The following is a 17838-nucleotide window of genomic DNA, read 5'->3' on the forward strand; positions in this document are numbered from 1 at the left end:
GGGAGGTTAGAAGGTGGCAGATGACATGCTTTGTTAGCTTCGTCTCTTTTGTTTCTAGCAGGGACGTTTGTACAGTAACTAATGCTGACAGAGATGCAGAAGTGTCAGAGATATTCAGTAGAAAAGTGCATTTCTGGCAGCATTTATTCCTGGTGGTTTCAGATTATTCCTTGCCATATTGAGCTGATGTAAATGTTGTGAATGATATGTCTTGAGTTTAAAGACAAAGACTCCATACTGTCACCCATTTTTTCAGCATTTTTCTGTGCAGATAGCGCAGCTCTTACTGGGTTAGCAGGATATCCTCCATTTGCTGCCTGACTGCCTTTCTGGCAAATAGTTTTCTGTCACCTGTCAGATCTGTCTAAGTGGACACCCTATGAGATTTCTGAGAAACCAATGGCACTGGAAGAGTTTGTGCCCACTCCAATGGCATTGTGACACTTTATCTGTCTTCCAGCTACTTGGGATACATGTGAGCACAAAGCATGGGCTCCAAAACAGGAGATTCATGCTTCTGTGCCATTAGTGGCCTAACTTCCTCTTTGGCCTTTGCCACCTCTTCTTCCTTCTCCAGCTCTACAGGCACAGGTTCCTTCAGCGCCTCTTGTGACATACAGTCACATGATAATTGCATTACATACTAAATTGTTATTTCCATCAATTGTGTGACTGAAACTGCGATAACCCTAAAAGCTGCAAAGAATAATCCTCTAATTTTATTGTCATTCATATAGTTAAATATTACCCATTAGCTCTTCACATGGGGTACCATTCTTTCTTTGCTTTATGGTGTTGGTACACGTATATAATTAGTGGGCAACCGGTGGCACTCGGGGACTTCACTTGCAGCCCGCTCTCCCCAGCAGCCTGCCCTCTCCAGCAGCCCCCCCAGCAGCCCGCTCTCCCCAAAGCGTAGGGAGTGGAGATTGTTGCAGGTGTGGATCGTAGCTTCTTCCCCTCAGCTGCCTAATGACAGTGCTAATTACTAGTTCCCAGTGTAAGGAAAGGAGTGGGACAGTATTCAACGGTGTGTCGGCATTATGAAATGAACTGGAGGGGACAACCCACGGCTGCAACGTCCCTTTATAACATATTTTGCCATGGGGAAAAAAAAACCACTGAGCATCGCCTCTAGTTTTCAAGTATTTCCTGGGTACAAAATAATAAATATCATTATGCTGCCTTTGAGGTATATCATGTTGCCTGGCACTATATTTAACTTCACCATTCTCTAACTGGCATTTCTTTATATTTTGAAATTGCTTATGGTTCAAGAAAATGTATAGTACATTGTTTTATCACAATTAATACTTCATTAGAAACATTAGTCAGCAATAGTGTGCTATATATTTAGCCACTGTTAACCATATCAAAAATGATATGTAATAACTACATGCTGCAAGGCTTTGCAATTTTAGTAGGTACACTAATGAATGGTACAGGCAAGAGTGACAAGGCACAAATGGTGCCAGGCACACCCATGACACTTGCAATGAAGATGAGTGCCTCTGAGATGATCCGTCTCAGTTGATATGTGCCAGTGGTCCATGCATGCTTGCACAGGAATGCCATCTTCTCTGGGTTTCATTTGATTTCAGTCCAGCACTTCTTACACAGCCTAATGATCTTACTCAAAACACAAACCTGTACGATAGAAAGAAATCCAGTTCTTTTTTCTTTAAGCATGATACATAATACAGGCATACCCCGGTTTAAGGACACTCACTTTAAGTACACTCGCGAGTAAGTACATCTCGCTCAATAGGCAAACGGCAGCTCACGCATGCGCCTGTCAGCACATCCTGAACAGCAATACCAGCTCCCTACCTGCACCGAAGCTGTGCGCAAGCGGGGAGACTATAGAGCCTGTTACAAATGCGTTATTTACATCAGTTATGCACGTATATGATGATTGCAGTACAGTACATGCATCGATAAGTCGGGAAAAGGTAGTGCTTCACTTTAAGTACATTTTCGCTTTACATACGTGCTCCGGTCCCATTGCGTACGTTAATGCGGGGTATGCCTGTACAGGAGTATATTGTCATTTGAACTATAGGGTGTATTCGTTAAACTGTGATAGTGACAATTGGGGTATTTTGCATGGAAACGCCTACTGAAGTAATTGAAGACAACTGTAGTCTTAGTTGACCTTTTATCAGCACATTTAATCTACTGTAATCAAGTTTTTACAGTATTTAAAAAAATGTTAAATAATAATTGGTCAAATATGCATGACATAAGGCACAGGCTGCGTGCCCCAGGGGAAATCGCGAGATAATCACGGAGGAGAGAGAAGAAAAGCAGATGTTTCAAACAATCTTTAAAAAAAAACAAACAAAAGAATATAGCAAAAATATCAGAAGAAATGAAAAACACCGGTAGGGAGGAAACTGTAGGATGTGAAGGAACATTAAAAACAGCGACGTTTTCATTGATTGGGGAATCATAAGATGGAGTAGTGATTCTGGTTAAAGGTTTCCATCCTCTTTGTATGCCGTTAGCTGTATATATCCTGGCATTTGCTCTCCCTTCATGCTGACCTGAACTGCACCCACTCCACTTGCATTGGTATGGACTTTTTCTTACACTGCCCTACAAAATACTAGACTGGAAGAAAGAAAGGCCAAGGTTATCCTAGTCTCAGTTTAAGCTTGATCAAAACTTCTGATTTGCCGTGCCTATGTACACACACAAGACTGTAGTAATATTTTGTCTTTTGAGCATCCAAACCATTTTCAATGAACGTGTATTGAGTAGAAACGGGGATATTTGCTAATTAGCAAGAGGTAGAAACGAAGGAAATGGTATAGAACCTGTATTTAGTGGAAGAGTAGGAATGTCAGAGAATGGTATGTGGAAATAAAGATGAAGAAGGAAATCTGTGTGATTGAGGTCACCCAGAAGTAGTGGAAGTAGATGCAAAATATTTCAAAAACAACATACGGTAAGGAGATGAAACTCCTTCTCATACGGTGTAGATTATGGTAGAAAACAACATTTAAACAAGTGAGTGGGCTTGGTAAGGCTATATAAAAAGCAAGGGCTTCAAGAAAAGGCAACAGATTAGGATTCCCATTTTAAAGTTAGTTGAATTATTAAGGTATTCATTTATTTATTAAAAAGTGTAGAAGGAAGAAGAAAGATGTTGGTTATAGGCAGTTTACCAAGGAGTATAGTGGAAGATGTGACAACGGAGAGAAGGAGAAGCATGGGAGGAGTGGCACAGTGAGTAAAGACACTGACTGGCACTGAGTTTGAAGCAGGGGAACCTGGTTCAATTCCTGGCAACCTTGGGCAAGTCACTTTATCTCCCTGTGCCTCAGGCACCAAAAGTATAGATTGTAAGCTCCATGGGGCAGGGACCTGTGCCTGCAAAATGTCTCTATAAAGCACTACGTAAAACTAGCAGCGCTATACAAGAACATGCTATTATTATTATTAATAAGATTTAAGGGTGCTGTATATGTTGATGGGAATACAATGTGCTAATCTTGGTTTTTAGAACACAAGGTCTACCAGATAATTCAGATGAGTCAAGTGTTGTTCTCGTTTCATTTATTTAATAATACTCGTGCTTTTCACGAGTGCTGGCTTCCTATCTGACCTTTTTTTAAATTCACCTCTTTTGATCTGCTTCTGTCTATTCTAAGGCTGGGGCCATGGTGCCTATGCCTGCGCGAAGGCGTGCGAAGGCTGTAAGGTAAGCGGGTGCTTTTCCTGGCCATGGTGGACGGGCTGTGGGGGGCGTGCCTAGGGGCGTCACAGAGCTGGTTCGCCCTCATTGGGCGAACCGCTCCGGTGACCGGCCTGTCGTGCCAAGAAATCAGTTTGAATTGATTTCTTGCACAATGCGCAACCCCTCTCGCTTCTGCGCGCACACGCCCGCACACCACATGGGCGCGAACACTGCCTTAAGGCAGTCTGTTTGCTCAGTGCGCGGACGCCTCCGCACGGTCTGCGGTACCATGGCGCCAGCCTAATGCACCATGTTAGCGGATTACCACCTATTCAGTGAAGCTGCTCTGGCATATCTATAGGGGGCAAAAAGCCTAGACAAGCACTTTGCTTTTCACACAGGCCGGCCTCACTTATCAGAATGCAGGCTCACTCATTACTAGATTAAGTAACTTCATAAGCTTCCACAAGGACCATCGGAATTTGGAAGTCAAGATTATTCTATTGAAATTATCTTTTTGGTCAAGAACCTTATACTTCAAAGCTACAGTATGCCTCATCTGTGTTTTTCCCCTGATGCTAGACAGCGCTAATCGGCCTCAGAGGAGCAGACTTACAGTGAAATAGATTAGAGCTACAGAGCACGAAAGAACAGGTGCAATGAAAATGTGCCTGGGCTGATAAGACACTGGCCCAGTGAGTCAGTGAGTCTGCGAGTTAGCTAATTGGGCAGAAATTGTACGAGAGATTGTAAAATTGAGTTTCTCCCACTAGAGTAAGGGAAGTTGGCATGCACACATACATAATGGGTACTATACATAGACTTTAGTTCGAATATTTTAATCATTTTTTATGATTCAATGTTTCTAGTTGCACAATTACACTCATAAAAACATGTTCTACCTGTGGGGAAAGTGGAGGTGTTTTTAGTTCTAAAGTGACATGTGATGTCTACGTTCATACCCATCATGTGCCTAATTAGTTTCTTAACCTTATCACTATCATGTTGACTAGTACCATTGATCCACCTGTCTCATTAAGCCTGAAAAATATATTGCTTTCAAGATGTGACATTGTGTATACAGTAGTTCTTTTAGCGTGTAATTGTTTTTTTTTTTTTTCTCTCTACAGTATTTGTACTGGATATGTGTTATGTAAATATCTTAAAGCCACAATCTCGGCTGCTCTGGATTTTTATATTAGCCCACCTCCTTCCCTACCCTTTATTTACAGGATGGAGAAATGGGGGTTCAAGGATCTGAACCACTCTATTGTAAGTTTCAGGGACACCCCGGCTCCCAAAATTTATTAGTGAAAGTACCAGCAGTTTAAATCTCCCTCAGCACTCCAGACAATAGGAAGCGGCAGCATCATCCCAGCGAGAAACCAGGAACTTATTCTGTCACTTTCACCGTTAAGTATCTCTGAAACTGGGAGTCCCCAGAATTGAATATAGCGTGTTTCAGCCCCGGGGACCCCCATAGTAGTTCCCATCCTGTAAAACAAAACGAAAAGGGAGGGTTAGGTAGGGGCATTGTTGCTTTAAATGTGTTTGTGTATTTCTGTTTTTTTCTTGTTCCTACCTTTAAGATATTAAGTTTAAATGATACCGCTAAGATTAAAAAAATGATAGACTTGTAGCTTTTCATTTTATTGAAAGAACGGCCGCTGTAAAGTCTGTAGTTAACCTGAATCTCAAGAATAAATAAAATCTAGTTGCGAAAAATAAAATCCTTTATTCTGAGTAGATTTCAAGATGACTTGTCTCCCTGGGTTGGAAAAAAAATGAAAACCTACAGTATTATCTGCCTTTCCTAAATTCACATGATTAATTCCTGATTCACATGATTAGTCACCTATGTACATTTCATTTATGCAAAAAAAGCCGCTGTTCCTTATACTCTGAAGTCTATATCTTCCCTTTCCCTTTTGTTTCTCAAATGCAAAGTGTATTTCATCTTTTTATTTAACTTAAGTTTTTATTCGTTTTTCATGTTTTTAATCCGGCGTTACAGAATACTGACTCGGGTGCGAATATACACTATATATTTGGTTTAATGTAGTTCAAAGATCTAGTATTATTCTAGTATTATTCGTGAAACGCGTAGGTGCATCTCTTACCTCGCTTTTGATCTTAATGTATGTGATCCAATAAATATATATTTTTTTTTATGGAGTACCCTCTTGATCCATTTTTCTGATTTGCTGCGGTAATGCTCCACACTTTACACGTTATCCTTATAGAGAGTGAAAAGGTTAAACATATATAGAGTGCTATTTTGAATAACCATAGATCAAGTGACAAATATTGACAATGGATAGGTATAATACAACCTTTGACAAAATGAGAAGCGCACAATAATAAAGTGTATCAAATAAAAAAAATGAAAAGTGCTGCTTGTTGCGGTTGACACTGGACCTGCCGGCCATCCCTCCAATATGAGAGTTTATCTCCGCATACGATTTTTAGCTGCGATCCTTGTAAGTGTACCTATTGTGGGTCTTTTTTATTTTTGTACCAAATTTTATCCAGGTTTATGCTATGTGGTTTGCGCTTTCTCTCTCCCTGTGTGTGTGTGATATATATAATCTCTCTTGCGTAATAAATCTTTTATATTTTTTGATGAATATATTCACTTTCATATATATCATATCTATTATTATTAATGGTAAAAGTCCTTATACCTAGGCCTAGTTCACCAAAAGGAGATGTTAAGCAGGCAGTACATAAAAAATGCAGTTTTAATGAGCAACCCATTTCTCGGTGTGACAACATTGTAATATTATTATACACCATAAGTATCATAATAAATATGGTCAAAATGTATGTCGGACAAAGAAGTATTTTTACAATTCATATACTGTAGGTCTCCATGTTTAAGTTCCATGGTTGCTAGCAGTTAAATGTGATAAGTGGCAAAGGACTAATTAAGACCGTGTCACCTTTTCATGTAGCTCAGATATATGCTCAAAATAAGTATGTCAACATTTATAGCAATAGTTAGAAGTATCTCCAGATTCCTAAACTGAAGGGTCTGTGCTTCACCCAATGGGAGCAACATCCAAACAATGAAACCCATCTCTGAACATTCCACTGGCAAGCAGTCGTAGAAAACTAACCAGCTCTACGCAATTCATTAACAAGTTGGGAATATTGAGTGGAAGCACCAAGTCAATACAATATAACTATCAGATTTGTGAAGATAGTTTTAATAAAATAGTCTACACATTAATGCTATACACTGTACTGTGTTTTCTTTTTTTTTAAGTTTTATTTTGTAATGTTATGCAACACTTTAATCCACAGATAATCCTGAGCAGCAAGACTCTAATTGAGAATGCTGATGGTGTTTATGAGAAGATAGTACAATGTCAGAAGACTGGTAAGTGACAATCTGAGCAATGCCGTTTGATTTTTGTTATTTAACCTTTGTATGGTAATTTTAACTCTTTTATAGAAGCCAAGTATACGCTGTATAATCCCACAATGTAGAATGGAAGGAGGTGTTGCTATCATACGGAGTGAGAGCATTACAGTAAAACAAAGGCAATCCTTTCCCCAGCATGATCGATCTCCTACATTATTCAAATTGTAGCCACTAATGTATGTAAAAATTCCACTATGCAAATGCTTCAGGAAGCTTTGCTTAGAAGTGGCTGAGAGAGGCTGCCCTGACTAGCAACTTAGTGTAGAATAGGGTCAGAATATTGGCAAATGTGTATTTAGAATCAGTGGTTTCACAGGTAAAAGGAGTAGCTGGTTCCAGAATATCATAGGATAGGTTTAGTTTGACTTCTAATTTATTGTGCAACAAGAGTAGTTTAAAGCTGCAGACCAAGCAATATCCTACATGTGTTTAAAAACCAAAAAAAAAAAATCAGTTCTGTATTATGAGAATTTTTTTTTATTTTCTTAAAAAGCACTCTGAATGAAATTGTATATGTATTATAATGTAACAAGCATTTTTTTGTTTCTATAGCAATCATTTACAAAGTCACATCCCCTTCCTCTTCTGAAACTGGCCCTGGCACACCCCTTTTTGATCCCTGCCCCCCGGGGGGGGGGGGGGGGAACTGGCCGGCTGAGTGAGGGGGAGGGGGGGGAACTGGCCGGCTGTGCGAGGGGGGGAACTGACCAGCTGTGCGAGGTTGGGGGGGGGGGGAGAACTGGCCGGCTGAGCTAGTGGGGGACGGGGACTTGCCGGCTGTGCGAGGGGGGGAGGGGGAGAACTGGCTGGCAGTGCGAAGGGCAGCACCGGTCAGTCATAGCCGGGTCCTCGATTCTTTTGCCCCACAATGCCTTGCACTTAAAGTAGCCAAACAGCATCTGTGACAAGCACGCAGCCTTCCCTCTGCCTGGAGTTCTGCGCCTTCTAGGCCTCTGGGTAACGAAAAGAGGAGACTGCGTCCCGGACGAGTGCAGACATCCGTAAAATCTCCAAAATATCTTGCAATCCATTTTGTTGCAACAGACGACAGAGAAGCCCAATGCTACATCCAACATGACAGAAATACACAGTAAAATACTTATATATTCTCTTGAAGTAGTGTCATTTAGTTTAACCCTTTGGCCAAAGCGTTGTAAGCTTGTGAGCCACGTCAAGGCAGACACCTGTTCGCAAGGCCTAACACTACCAGATAAAATACTAATATACCTCTATTAGGATTAAAATTCTCATTTACCTCTATTAGGAGGGAGAAAGACCACAGTGGGTCTATATCCAGTAAAATGAGGCACTTGCAAACTAGGGAAGTGGGGAGGGGCCGGCGTAAAACCTGGGAATGAGGAGCCACTAACCTCCACCAGCTGGAACAGCTGAGAATGGGTTAACAAAACACAGAACCCCAGTAAGCTCTTTTTGGGAACCCCTGAGCCCTCACAAAATATATATATATATATGTATATGTGTCAACATGGAGTACTATTGAGGGTGGCATATGTTCATATGCCACGCTCAATAGCACTCCATTTTGACATATGTCACGCTCAATAGCACTCCATTTTGACATATGTCACGCTCAATAGCACTCCATTTTGAACAACGCTTTGGCCAAAGGGTTAAACTAAATGACCCTACTTCAAGAGAATATATAAGTATTTTACTGTGTATTTCTGTCATGTTGGATGTAGCATTGGGCTTCTCTGTCGTCTGTTGTATACATATGCCACGCTCAATAGCACTCCATTTTGACACATATACATATATATATATATTTTGTGGGGGCTCAGGGGTTCTCAAAAAGAGCTTACTGGGGTTCTGTGTTTTGTTAATCCATTTTGTTGGTCAGAATTCCTCAAAAACTGATAAAATCCATAAAAACAGCAGCTCTGTCCTAGAGTATCATTCCTTCTCCACCTCCTGTTTAAAAGGTCAGGAGTCTGCAGTGTGCTACAGCAGCGGTGCGCAAACTGTGGGGCGCGACACTGCCGGCGGGGGGGCGCGGGGTTTACAGAGGCCCCGCGTGCTTTCCGAAGGCACTTAAATGAAGTGCCGGGGGAGCTGCAGGGCCTCTGTAAACCTAACTTACCGTGGCTCCGGCGGCTTCCTCCCTGCGTCGCCATGGCAATGCGGGGTCAAAATGACGCCGCGAGGTCATGTGACGTCACGTTGCTATGGCAACGTGACGTCATTACGCCGCAGCGCGGGTAAGTTGGGGTTGGGGGGGGGGAGCGCGGGAGTGAGGGGACCGCCGGCAGGGGGGAGCAGGGAAAAAAGTTTGCGCCCCCCTGTGCTACAGTATCCTCATTTTGAGGTGGGCTAAAGATGTTGCTGTGGACCCCAAAATGATTTTGGTTCCATTCCGTGTTCCTGCCTCCTTTCACATCTGACATTGATGGCAAAGGGACATTTTCATTTAAGTATATGCTTCTTTTCTTCCCTTGAACTTGCTTTTGTATGACACTGCATTTTCTTTCCCTTATCGAAAGAAACAGATACATTTGAAAGGGAACGTATACTCGTCCTTATCTTAATCAAACACCTGTATCTCTTTTCCCTCCCCACCCCCACCCCCCCTACCCCCCCTACCCCCCCTACCCCCCCTGCACACTGAATTAGTAGCTCTGGGCGATTGGGGCAGCTTTACCCAGAAGGGGGGCTTACAATTAGTTGTGTGTGGACACTAATCTGTGAAACACAGCCAGGTTTGTAATAAGAAAAATAATAGCTAATAATGTTGTTATCCCTGCACAGATGAGCTTCCCTTTTTAATTATGTTAACATGATATTTCCAATAATGTAATTATCTGTCTGCAGTAAGCCTGCAGAGATCTGAAGCCGCTGTATTGTCTTCAACTGAGCCACTGATTGAGAAACCTGTGCTGAAGCAGGGATATCCTGAAAATCTCACCAGTTGGTTGCTCTTGAGGACTGGAGTTGGCTACCCCTGGTATAGAGTTTTAACATCCTTTTTCTGATGTGCTGAGGAAATCTATTGAGGTTTGCTCAACACCGTTCTACTGAAAAGAATTGCAAAGCCTTGAAAATCTTGTGTACCATCTCCTACGATCTATGGAAAAAAATCATAATGACCATTTAAAAAGTAATGTTACAACCAAAATAATATTATTTTATTCATTGATTATTATATGATTAACATACAAGTGGTGTAATTTGTGCTAGTGAATGCTCTGCCTTTGCACCTGAAAAATTGGAGGTGCACCCTTCAGTTACCCGAAGTGATGACTGTTGTCAAATACAGTATCATTGGTTAGATCTGTTGAGATTCTTTGGTGTGTAGCGTAATAGAGAAACAGCTCTCAACTGTGAGCAAATCCTCCCAGTCTGCCTCATGGTGCTGCAAAAAACCACAATGGGAACTCTGTTAAATGTCCCAGCAACAAAACTGGAGCTAAAAATAAATAAAACTAATTGATGGATTTTCTTCTTTGATGAATTTGGGGCCCTTTTTCGTACTAGTTTTGCACCCTTTAAAATGATTCCAGGCTGTAACGGAGTGCGTATACTGTTCGTATCTTAGGTTGCCTACTACATCTCTATTGAGTTGTGAAAGCTGTTAGTGAGGCACTAAAATAAAACCTGGTTAATTATGACCCCATCACTTGCTCATATAGCGTAACGGAAAGGATCTTGTAGTGGTCCACTATGCTGTCAAATCTAGGTCTGTTTAGTGGTTTTTTTTACTCTCAGAGCATACCATACCAATTTTTCCAAAGGTTTGAAAAAAACAAATAGATGTTTACATTCAATGATGATAAAAAAAATCTGCCAATCTCGCCTGTTCCAATATTTATCAGGCGGCCATATTGTCTAGTTAGGGTAACATTTGTACACCACACTGAAGCAAGGGATCAGAAGCGCAAATACTCCCCAAATATGTGGAAAAAGAAGAGAAACACAAAATAGTGCAATAACGTATAAATCAGGGCTGTGATGGTAATTGAAAAGTATCTCACTCACAATTGAGAAGTTGAAAATAAGCGTTGTGGTTATTCAGAGTTACCAACTCATAGAGGATTTCTTCCAATGCGTACTAGTGGATACTCCTCAGGAACAGGATAGGAAGATGGGGTGATACCCATATGTGAACAGAGAGGACACAGATAGTATAGATCGTTTTATAAACAGATAATCAAAAGTAATACACTTACATAAGTGCTAGATGTGCAGGCATGTGCACCACCCTGGGTCAGAAAGTGGATACGGATCTTGTCCCTTTTTCCTTGAAATAGCACGTGTGGTGGCCATCCATGCAGAATACCGGCGAGACCGGAGAAGGAGTTAAAAGAAGAGAGAGGCACATAGAATTATAGAAAATTATCCCTGATGAAGCTCCTCTGAGTGAGACACGTAGGGTGAGTGTGCAGACCATTTGGAGCCCCCCTGAGCTGTGTGGAAGACCATTCTGAGGGTCCTGGACCAAGTTTTGCCTGGTCTCCGCTTGTACCTGATTATCATTCCCTGTGGATGGCCACCACATGTGCTATTTCAAAGAAAACAGGACAAGATCCATATCCACTTTCTAAATATTATACTACTGTATAACACGTGTAAAAAGGTGAAGTTAACGTGTCTTGGTGTTGCTAGGAGTGACACCCAATAGTCCGGAATATTCAACAATCCAGCACCATTCAAGTCCCAATGGTGCTGGACTATCAGAATTGTACAGTATTTCACTTTGCATGACATTGTTTTTTTTAATTAAGGGTTGGTAAATGTATTAGTCCGATTAGGATGTGACATGTTATATCAGTTTGAATACTGTTTAAAGTGTATTTTATGATGTCCCCTCCAGAATGAGTGTCTGCAGATCGCCATCATCTTCATTGACTTGTCACTGTGGAGGGTTTCAAATGCTTTCCCAGCACATTCCCTTTGCTAAAGCAAAGTCTAAAAGTACATTAAACTTTGTGATACCAGTAAATTACCATAACCCCTTTTGGTGTAGAGAGGACTGTCTAATACCTCTATATTTCCACTGATATTTTTAAGCACAACCTACATATTGTCCAATAGGTTTTCATGGTAGTAGTTGAAAGTGCAGTAGATCTACAAAAATATAAATTTCATGCATATTGGCTTGTGAAATTTGCCAATGCATTTGCAACAGCTGTCATATTCTACTTAAACTAATCCTTTTAGAAATCTGCAAAAGAAGAGTAACTTCTGTTTCGTGGATTAGACAGATGGTAAGTACAACCGAAAACTATGGATAATCTGGAATTTCCGCCCGGCTGTGTAATGCAAGTTGTCGGCCATAGAGCAGTCAGACAGCAGTGAAGAATAATAAACCTAATTATTTTTAAGTAGGTAAATCTGGTTGCGTCCCAATTTTTGTTGTATACATTTTAATGATGGTGATCTCATTAGTTATTACAAAAGAAAACGTTCGGTCTGTTTAGGAGAATTCTGTACACAGCTGCATTTATTTGAAGAAAAAACAATATTTTCAGTGTGGAGCATTTTGGTTGGCAACTCATTGCCCCGAACTTTTTAACCATTTCTATAAACAATACATTTTTCTCTCTCTCTCTTATGGCCTTTTTTACATCATGTTGACAGAGCACACAAGAGGTTCTGGTTGCTTCAAATGTCCCATGTTCCATGTCACTAGGGCCACAGCCAGCTAAACTGATGCTAGACACAATGTAAAATTGATGAGATGATGTACTTAGTATATGTTTTTACAGTATCTTTTACATCATGCTGTGCCATCAGTTTGTATGTCAGACCTTACGAATTAAATGTATATAGCTGTGTTAGCCCAGTTGCAGTAGTGCAGAGTAAGTGAGTACTTCAGTATTAGTGATCCCTTTTTTATTTGGACTAACAATTGATATAATAGGACAATCTTTTGAGAGTTCTGTTCTCTTCCCCAGGTCAGCAACACTTAACCTGAGGAAGAGAGAGAGAGAGAGAGAGAGAGAGAGAGAGAGAGAGAGAGAGAGAGAGAGAGAGAGAACTCTCGCAAGCGTGTCCTATTATGTCAATTGTTAGTCCAAATAAAAAATGATTAGATATATACGAAAAGACACCCGCTCTACCTAAGATGGCCGGAGGTCATCAAACAAGCAGTTGCACTAGGGAGGGCTAATTGAACACATAAACAAGAAAATCCAGACGAAGCACAGACACCCGAACGGAAAATATCCCTATGGCATGCACTCAATGCGTGTAGGGGAAAGTACCCTATGTATAACTGTCACATATATGAGTGATTGGTGATATTCTGAACTGAGGTCCAAATAGTAATGCGAATGGGATAAAGTTAAAATTAAATGTAATGAATATACATTAAAATAATGATGATCAATCAATGAGAGCAATAAAAATATATTAAACTAATTAAGCACTGTAGTGCTGTATGCCTACAGCTGGCACTCACAATAAGTGCCTGTGTAGGACAGTCACGCTAGCCCAGATGGCTAAGGGTATGGTAACCCCAAAATTGACCAACAAGTGGCAGAAGAACCAACTACAGTGGGAGGGGGACCATATGATAAAGTGTCCCTAGAGCAAACAACCCTGCATACAATGACTAGCACCACACTCCCTGCTTTGTCATTGTATGCAGGGTTATGTGCTCTAGGGACACTTTATCATATGGTCCCCCTCCCACTTTAGTGGGTTCTTCTGCCTCTTGTTGGTAACTTTTGCAGTTGGTCATCTAGGCTAGCGTGATTGTCCTATATAGGCACTTATTGTGAGTGCCAGCTATAGGCATACAGCACTACAGTGCTTAATTAGTTTAATTCTCCAAATAAAAATGGTATCACCTAATACTGAAGTAAACATTTGGGAAATGTTCTTATCAGCAGAATTTTGTTACTACTTCTAAATCCTTTATATGTCTATTGCTTATGTGAAAGCTGTGACTTGTTCTTAAAGTTTAAGCTGGCAAGTGATAAGTGTGATTACAGCCGAGATGAATATGCCTTTGGGAACAATTATCTTATATTGAAACAAGCATTGAGAATAATTGGACTAGCTGTAGCATGGTTGATGAAGGATAATAAGGATTACAAAGATAAATTACACTGTGAAATCAGATATGGGATCAACAAGAGAATGTTAAAAAAACAACAAAAAAAACAAGGAAATAAGCATGTTGGTTAATATTGATATACAAACATAGATACAATATTTAGCTTCTTTAACAACTCTATTGATTGCCAAAGGCAAACAAGTAAGGAGAGCTGATATTAGGTGATATTGGAAGATTACACATCGTGCCTAGCTTTAGTTATAATCATTGTCTGAGTTTAACTTTTGCAGGAACAGAACTGGAGAATTCCACTGAATTTGCTGAATAAGAATTAGACGTAAAAATATGGAGTGTTGTGGACAATAGTATATTTTCTGAGGACAAATTGTGTTATGAAACATCTAACGTAGATAGGTAGAGTTTTCTTAAAGTACCGTATAGAAAACGTTTAACGGGTTTCTGTTAAATGTCACGTTCACATTGCTCAGAATTCTGCAAGTTTCACTAGAACTTTACTGAAATTTACAGTATATAACAGAGACATGTGAGCTTCAGCGTTTTAATGTTTGTCAAAAAAATCAAGCAAATGAATCTGTGAAAAATGTGCACATCTGTACTAGTACTAGTACTAGTACATGCTAGTAATGGTAGCATTAGCAGTTTATACCACTGAAAGTTAAACTATTTCCTGTTCATAATAATCAAAGGATACATTTCCTCCACCTCTCATGAAATAGTTATCACAGATGTCCCTCATATTCCATAATGCTGTCCCTATTTGCTCCTGGTACCTCTAAATCCCTCCACTTCCTGAAACACCCCACTCCCCCCCAGAGCTTACTACTTCCACTTTCCGAACCCCCACCCCTCACCAGAGCGTAGTACTTCCACTTTCTGAAACCCCCCCCCCCCGAGCCTTGTACTTCCACTTCCTGAAACACCCCCCCAGAGCGTTGCACTTCCACTTCCTGAAACACCCCCCCAGAGCGTTCCACTTCCTGAAACACCCCCCCAGAGCGTTGCACTTCCACTTCCTGAAACACCCCCCCAGAGTGTAGTACTTCCACTCTCTGAAACACCCTCCCCCCGAGAATTGTACTTCCACTTCCTGAAACACCCCCCAGAGCGTAGTACTTCCGCTTTCTGAACCCCCCCCGAGCGTTGTACTTCCACTTCCTGAAACACCCCCCCCCGAGCCTTGTACTACCACTTCCTGAAACACCCACCCCAGAGCATTGCACTTCCACTTTCTGAAACACCCCCCGAGCATTGCACTTCCACTTCCTGAAACACCCCCCCAGAGCGTTGCACTTCCACTTCCTGAAACACCCCCCCAGAGTGTAGTACTTCCACTTCCTGAAACACCCCCCCAGAGTGTAGTACTTCCACTCTCTGAAACACCCTCCCCCCGAGAATTGTACTTCCACTTCCTGAAACACCCCCCAGAGCGTAGTACTTCCGCTTTCTGAACCCCCCCCGAGCGTTGTACTTCCACTTCCTGAAACACCCCCCCCAGAGCGTAGTACTTCCGCTTTCTGAACCCCCCCCCCCGAGCATTGTACTTCCACTTTCTGAAACACCCCCCCAGAGCGTTGTACGTCCACTTCCTGAAACAAAATCAGAGCATTGTATACTAATCAGAGCATTGTATACTAATCAGAGCATTGTATACTAATCAGAGCATTGTATACTAATCAGAGCATTGTATACTAATCAGAGCATTGTATACTAATCAGAGCATTGTATACTAAAACCTCGCAGGGTGCTCTGAAAATTAGCTTATTTGACTGTTTTGTTGTTCAGGTTTTCCATGGTATTATTAGTTGCGAAAATATAATGATATTGAGCGCGCTGTCCCTCCAAGTAATTCCCCCCAATATTCTCTATCACCTGCACAAATTCAAGTGCTTAATAAGGGATTACATTTTGCCCCGGTCAGTCCACCAAATGAGTTTAACATGTACGTTGATTTACAGAAATATATACGCAAAATTACATTGAAAAGACATTTTGCTAAAATCTCTAAAAAAAATATGATAAATCATGTGAAGGTATACAAGAATCCATACAGATCATGGGGGATACTTTCACTCCATCGATTACCATTAATAATGATTTGTTGGATGGCAGTGCAAAGGGTCTGGCCAAGAATGCTGATTCATCATTCTATTATGATATGCTGGAACTTGTGGAAGATAACAGTAGAGTCATGGCTATTGACAATGCCAATGACTCGGACTTTGGACTATCACAAGTATCGCAACATAGAGACACCTTACAAGATCTTCTGGGTCTCTATTTGGAAAGTGACGATGCTAAAACCATTATGCATACATCTTATAGACCTAATAGTCTATTCTATCCCCATGAATCCAATGGTCCTTATGTAAAACTTTTTGGTAAACTTGTCGAAAAAGACCTACAGTTAATGTGTAAAAACAAACGCTTATGTAAGGTAAGTGGCAATTTAAGTCACCAAGAAAGACGAGCTCTAAAAGAACTGCATTCAAATGGTGATCTTATTATACGCCAAGCGGATAAGGGTGGTGGTACTGTCCTGCAAAATAGGGAGGATTACATCAAAGAGGCGTATCGCATTCTCAATGATCGTGCCTCCTACTGTATGAACAGCTGATAGGTGATCCCACACTGAAATATCAATGTATTATTAAAGATTTCCTGAGTAAAACACTTAACTTGGGGTTACTGTCCGGTAAAGAATTCTCTTATATGTATAAAGCGTGTCCAAGAGTTCCCATTTTGTATCATATTCCAAAGATACACAAGACATTAGATAATCCCCCTGGCCGTCCCATTGTGTCTGGGATTGATTCCATCGCTGCGAATTTATCACAATATGTTGATTATTTTTTAGCACCACTTACTGTAGCACTACCTTCTTTTTTACGTGATAGTATGGATGTACTTAATTCTTTAGAAAATATTACATGGGAAGAGCACGTCATCTGGGTCACTTTAGATGTAGCTTCTCTCTATACTTGTATACTTCACACCCAGGGTTTAGAACCAATCACTTATTTTTTGCACACTGATAATTCCCTAACTAATTTACAACAGCAATTTATCATAGATAGTGTTAATTTTATACTTTATCACAATTATTTTTCTTTTGAGGGACATTTCTATCTCCAGACCACTGGAAAGGCCATGGGGACATATTTTGCCCCCCAACTATGCTGGCTTGTTCTTGGGAAAGTGGGAACTTGATGTTATCTGGAACAATAATGCTTATGGGGAATATCTTAAATATTACCGGCGGTACATAGATGACATTTTGATCATTTGGTCAGGTACGCAAGATGATCTAGAGTCATTCATTAAGTGCATTAATAACAATGATAGAAATCTGGCTTTCAGTGGGGAAAATAGTAGCAAAGAAATTAATTTCTTGGACCTAAAAATGACTATCCAGGATAATAACATCACTACGAAAACATTTTTCAAAACAGTAGATGTCAATTCCTACTTGGACTGTAACAGTTACCATTCTATCTTCTGGTTGGACAATATTCCTTATGGGCAGATGCTGCGTGTCCGTAGGAATTGCTCACAAATCACTGATTTTGATACACAAACTCAAAGTCTTGCTACTAGATTTATGGAAAAGGGATATGACGAGAAACTTATAAATAAATCTATTAAGAAAAGTAGAGGACTCTCTAGAAAAGAACTACTTATTCCAAAATCCAA

General features: G+C 40.7%; 1 protein-coding gene across 3 annotated transcripts in view; it reads left to right on the forward strand.

Annotated features, from left to right (window-relative positions):
- The window catches only part of PLCL2 (phospholipase C like 2), a 217978-nt gene that overhangs the window by 177485 nt on the left and 22655 nt on the right, over positions 1-17838 (forward strand). For all 3 annotated transcript variants that reach the window (XM_075586902.1, XM_075586904.1, XM_075586903.1), the window contains exon 5: positions 6989-7064. In XM_075586902.1, coding sequence (XP_075443017.1) covers positions 6989-7064 — 76 coding nt within the window. The remainder of the gene's footprint in view (positions 1-6988; positions 7065-17838) is intronic.

The sequence above is a fragment of the Ascaphus truei genome, chromosome 2 (genome assembly GCF_040206685.1).
Source record: "Ascaphus truei isolate aAscTru1 chromosome 2, aAscTru1.hap1, whole genome shotgun sequence".
NCBI classification, from domain to species: domain Eukaryota; kingdom Metazoa; phylum Chordata; class Amphibia; order Anura; family Ascaphidae; genus Ascaphus; species Ascaphus truei.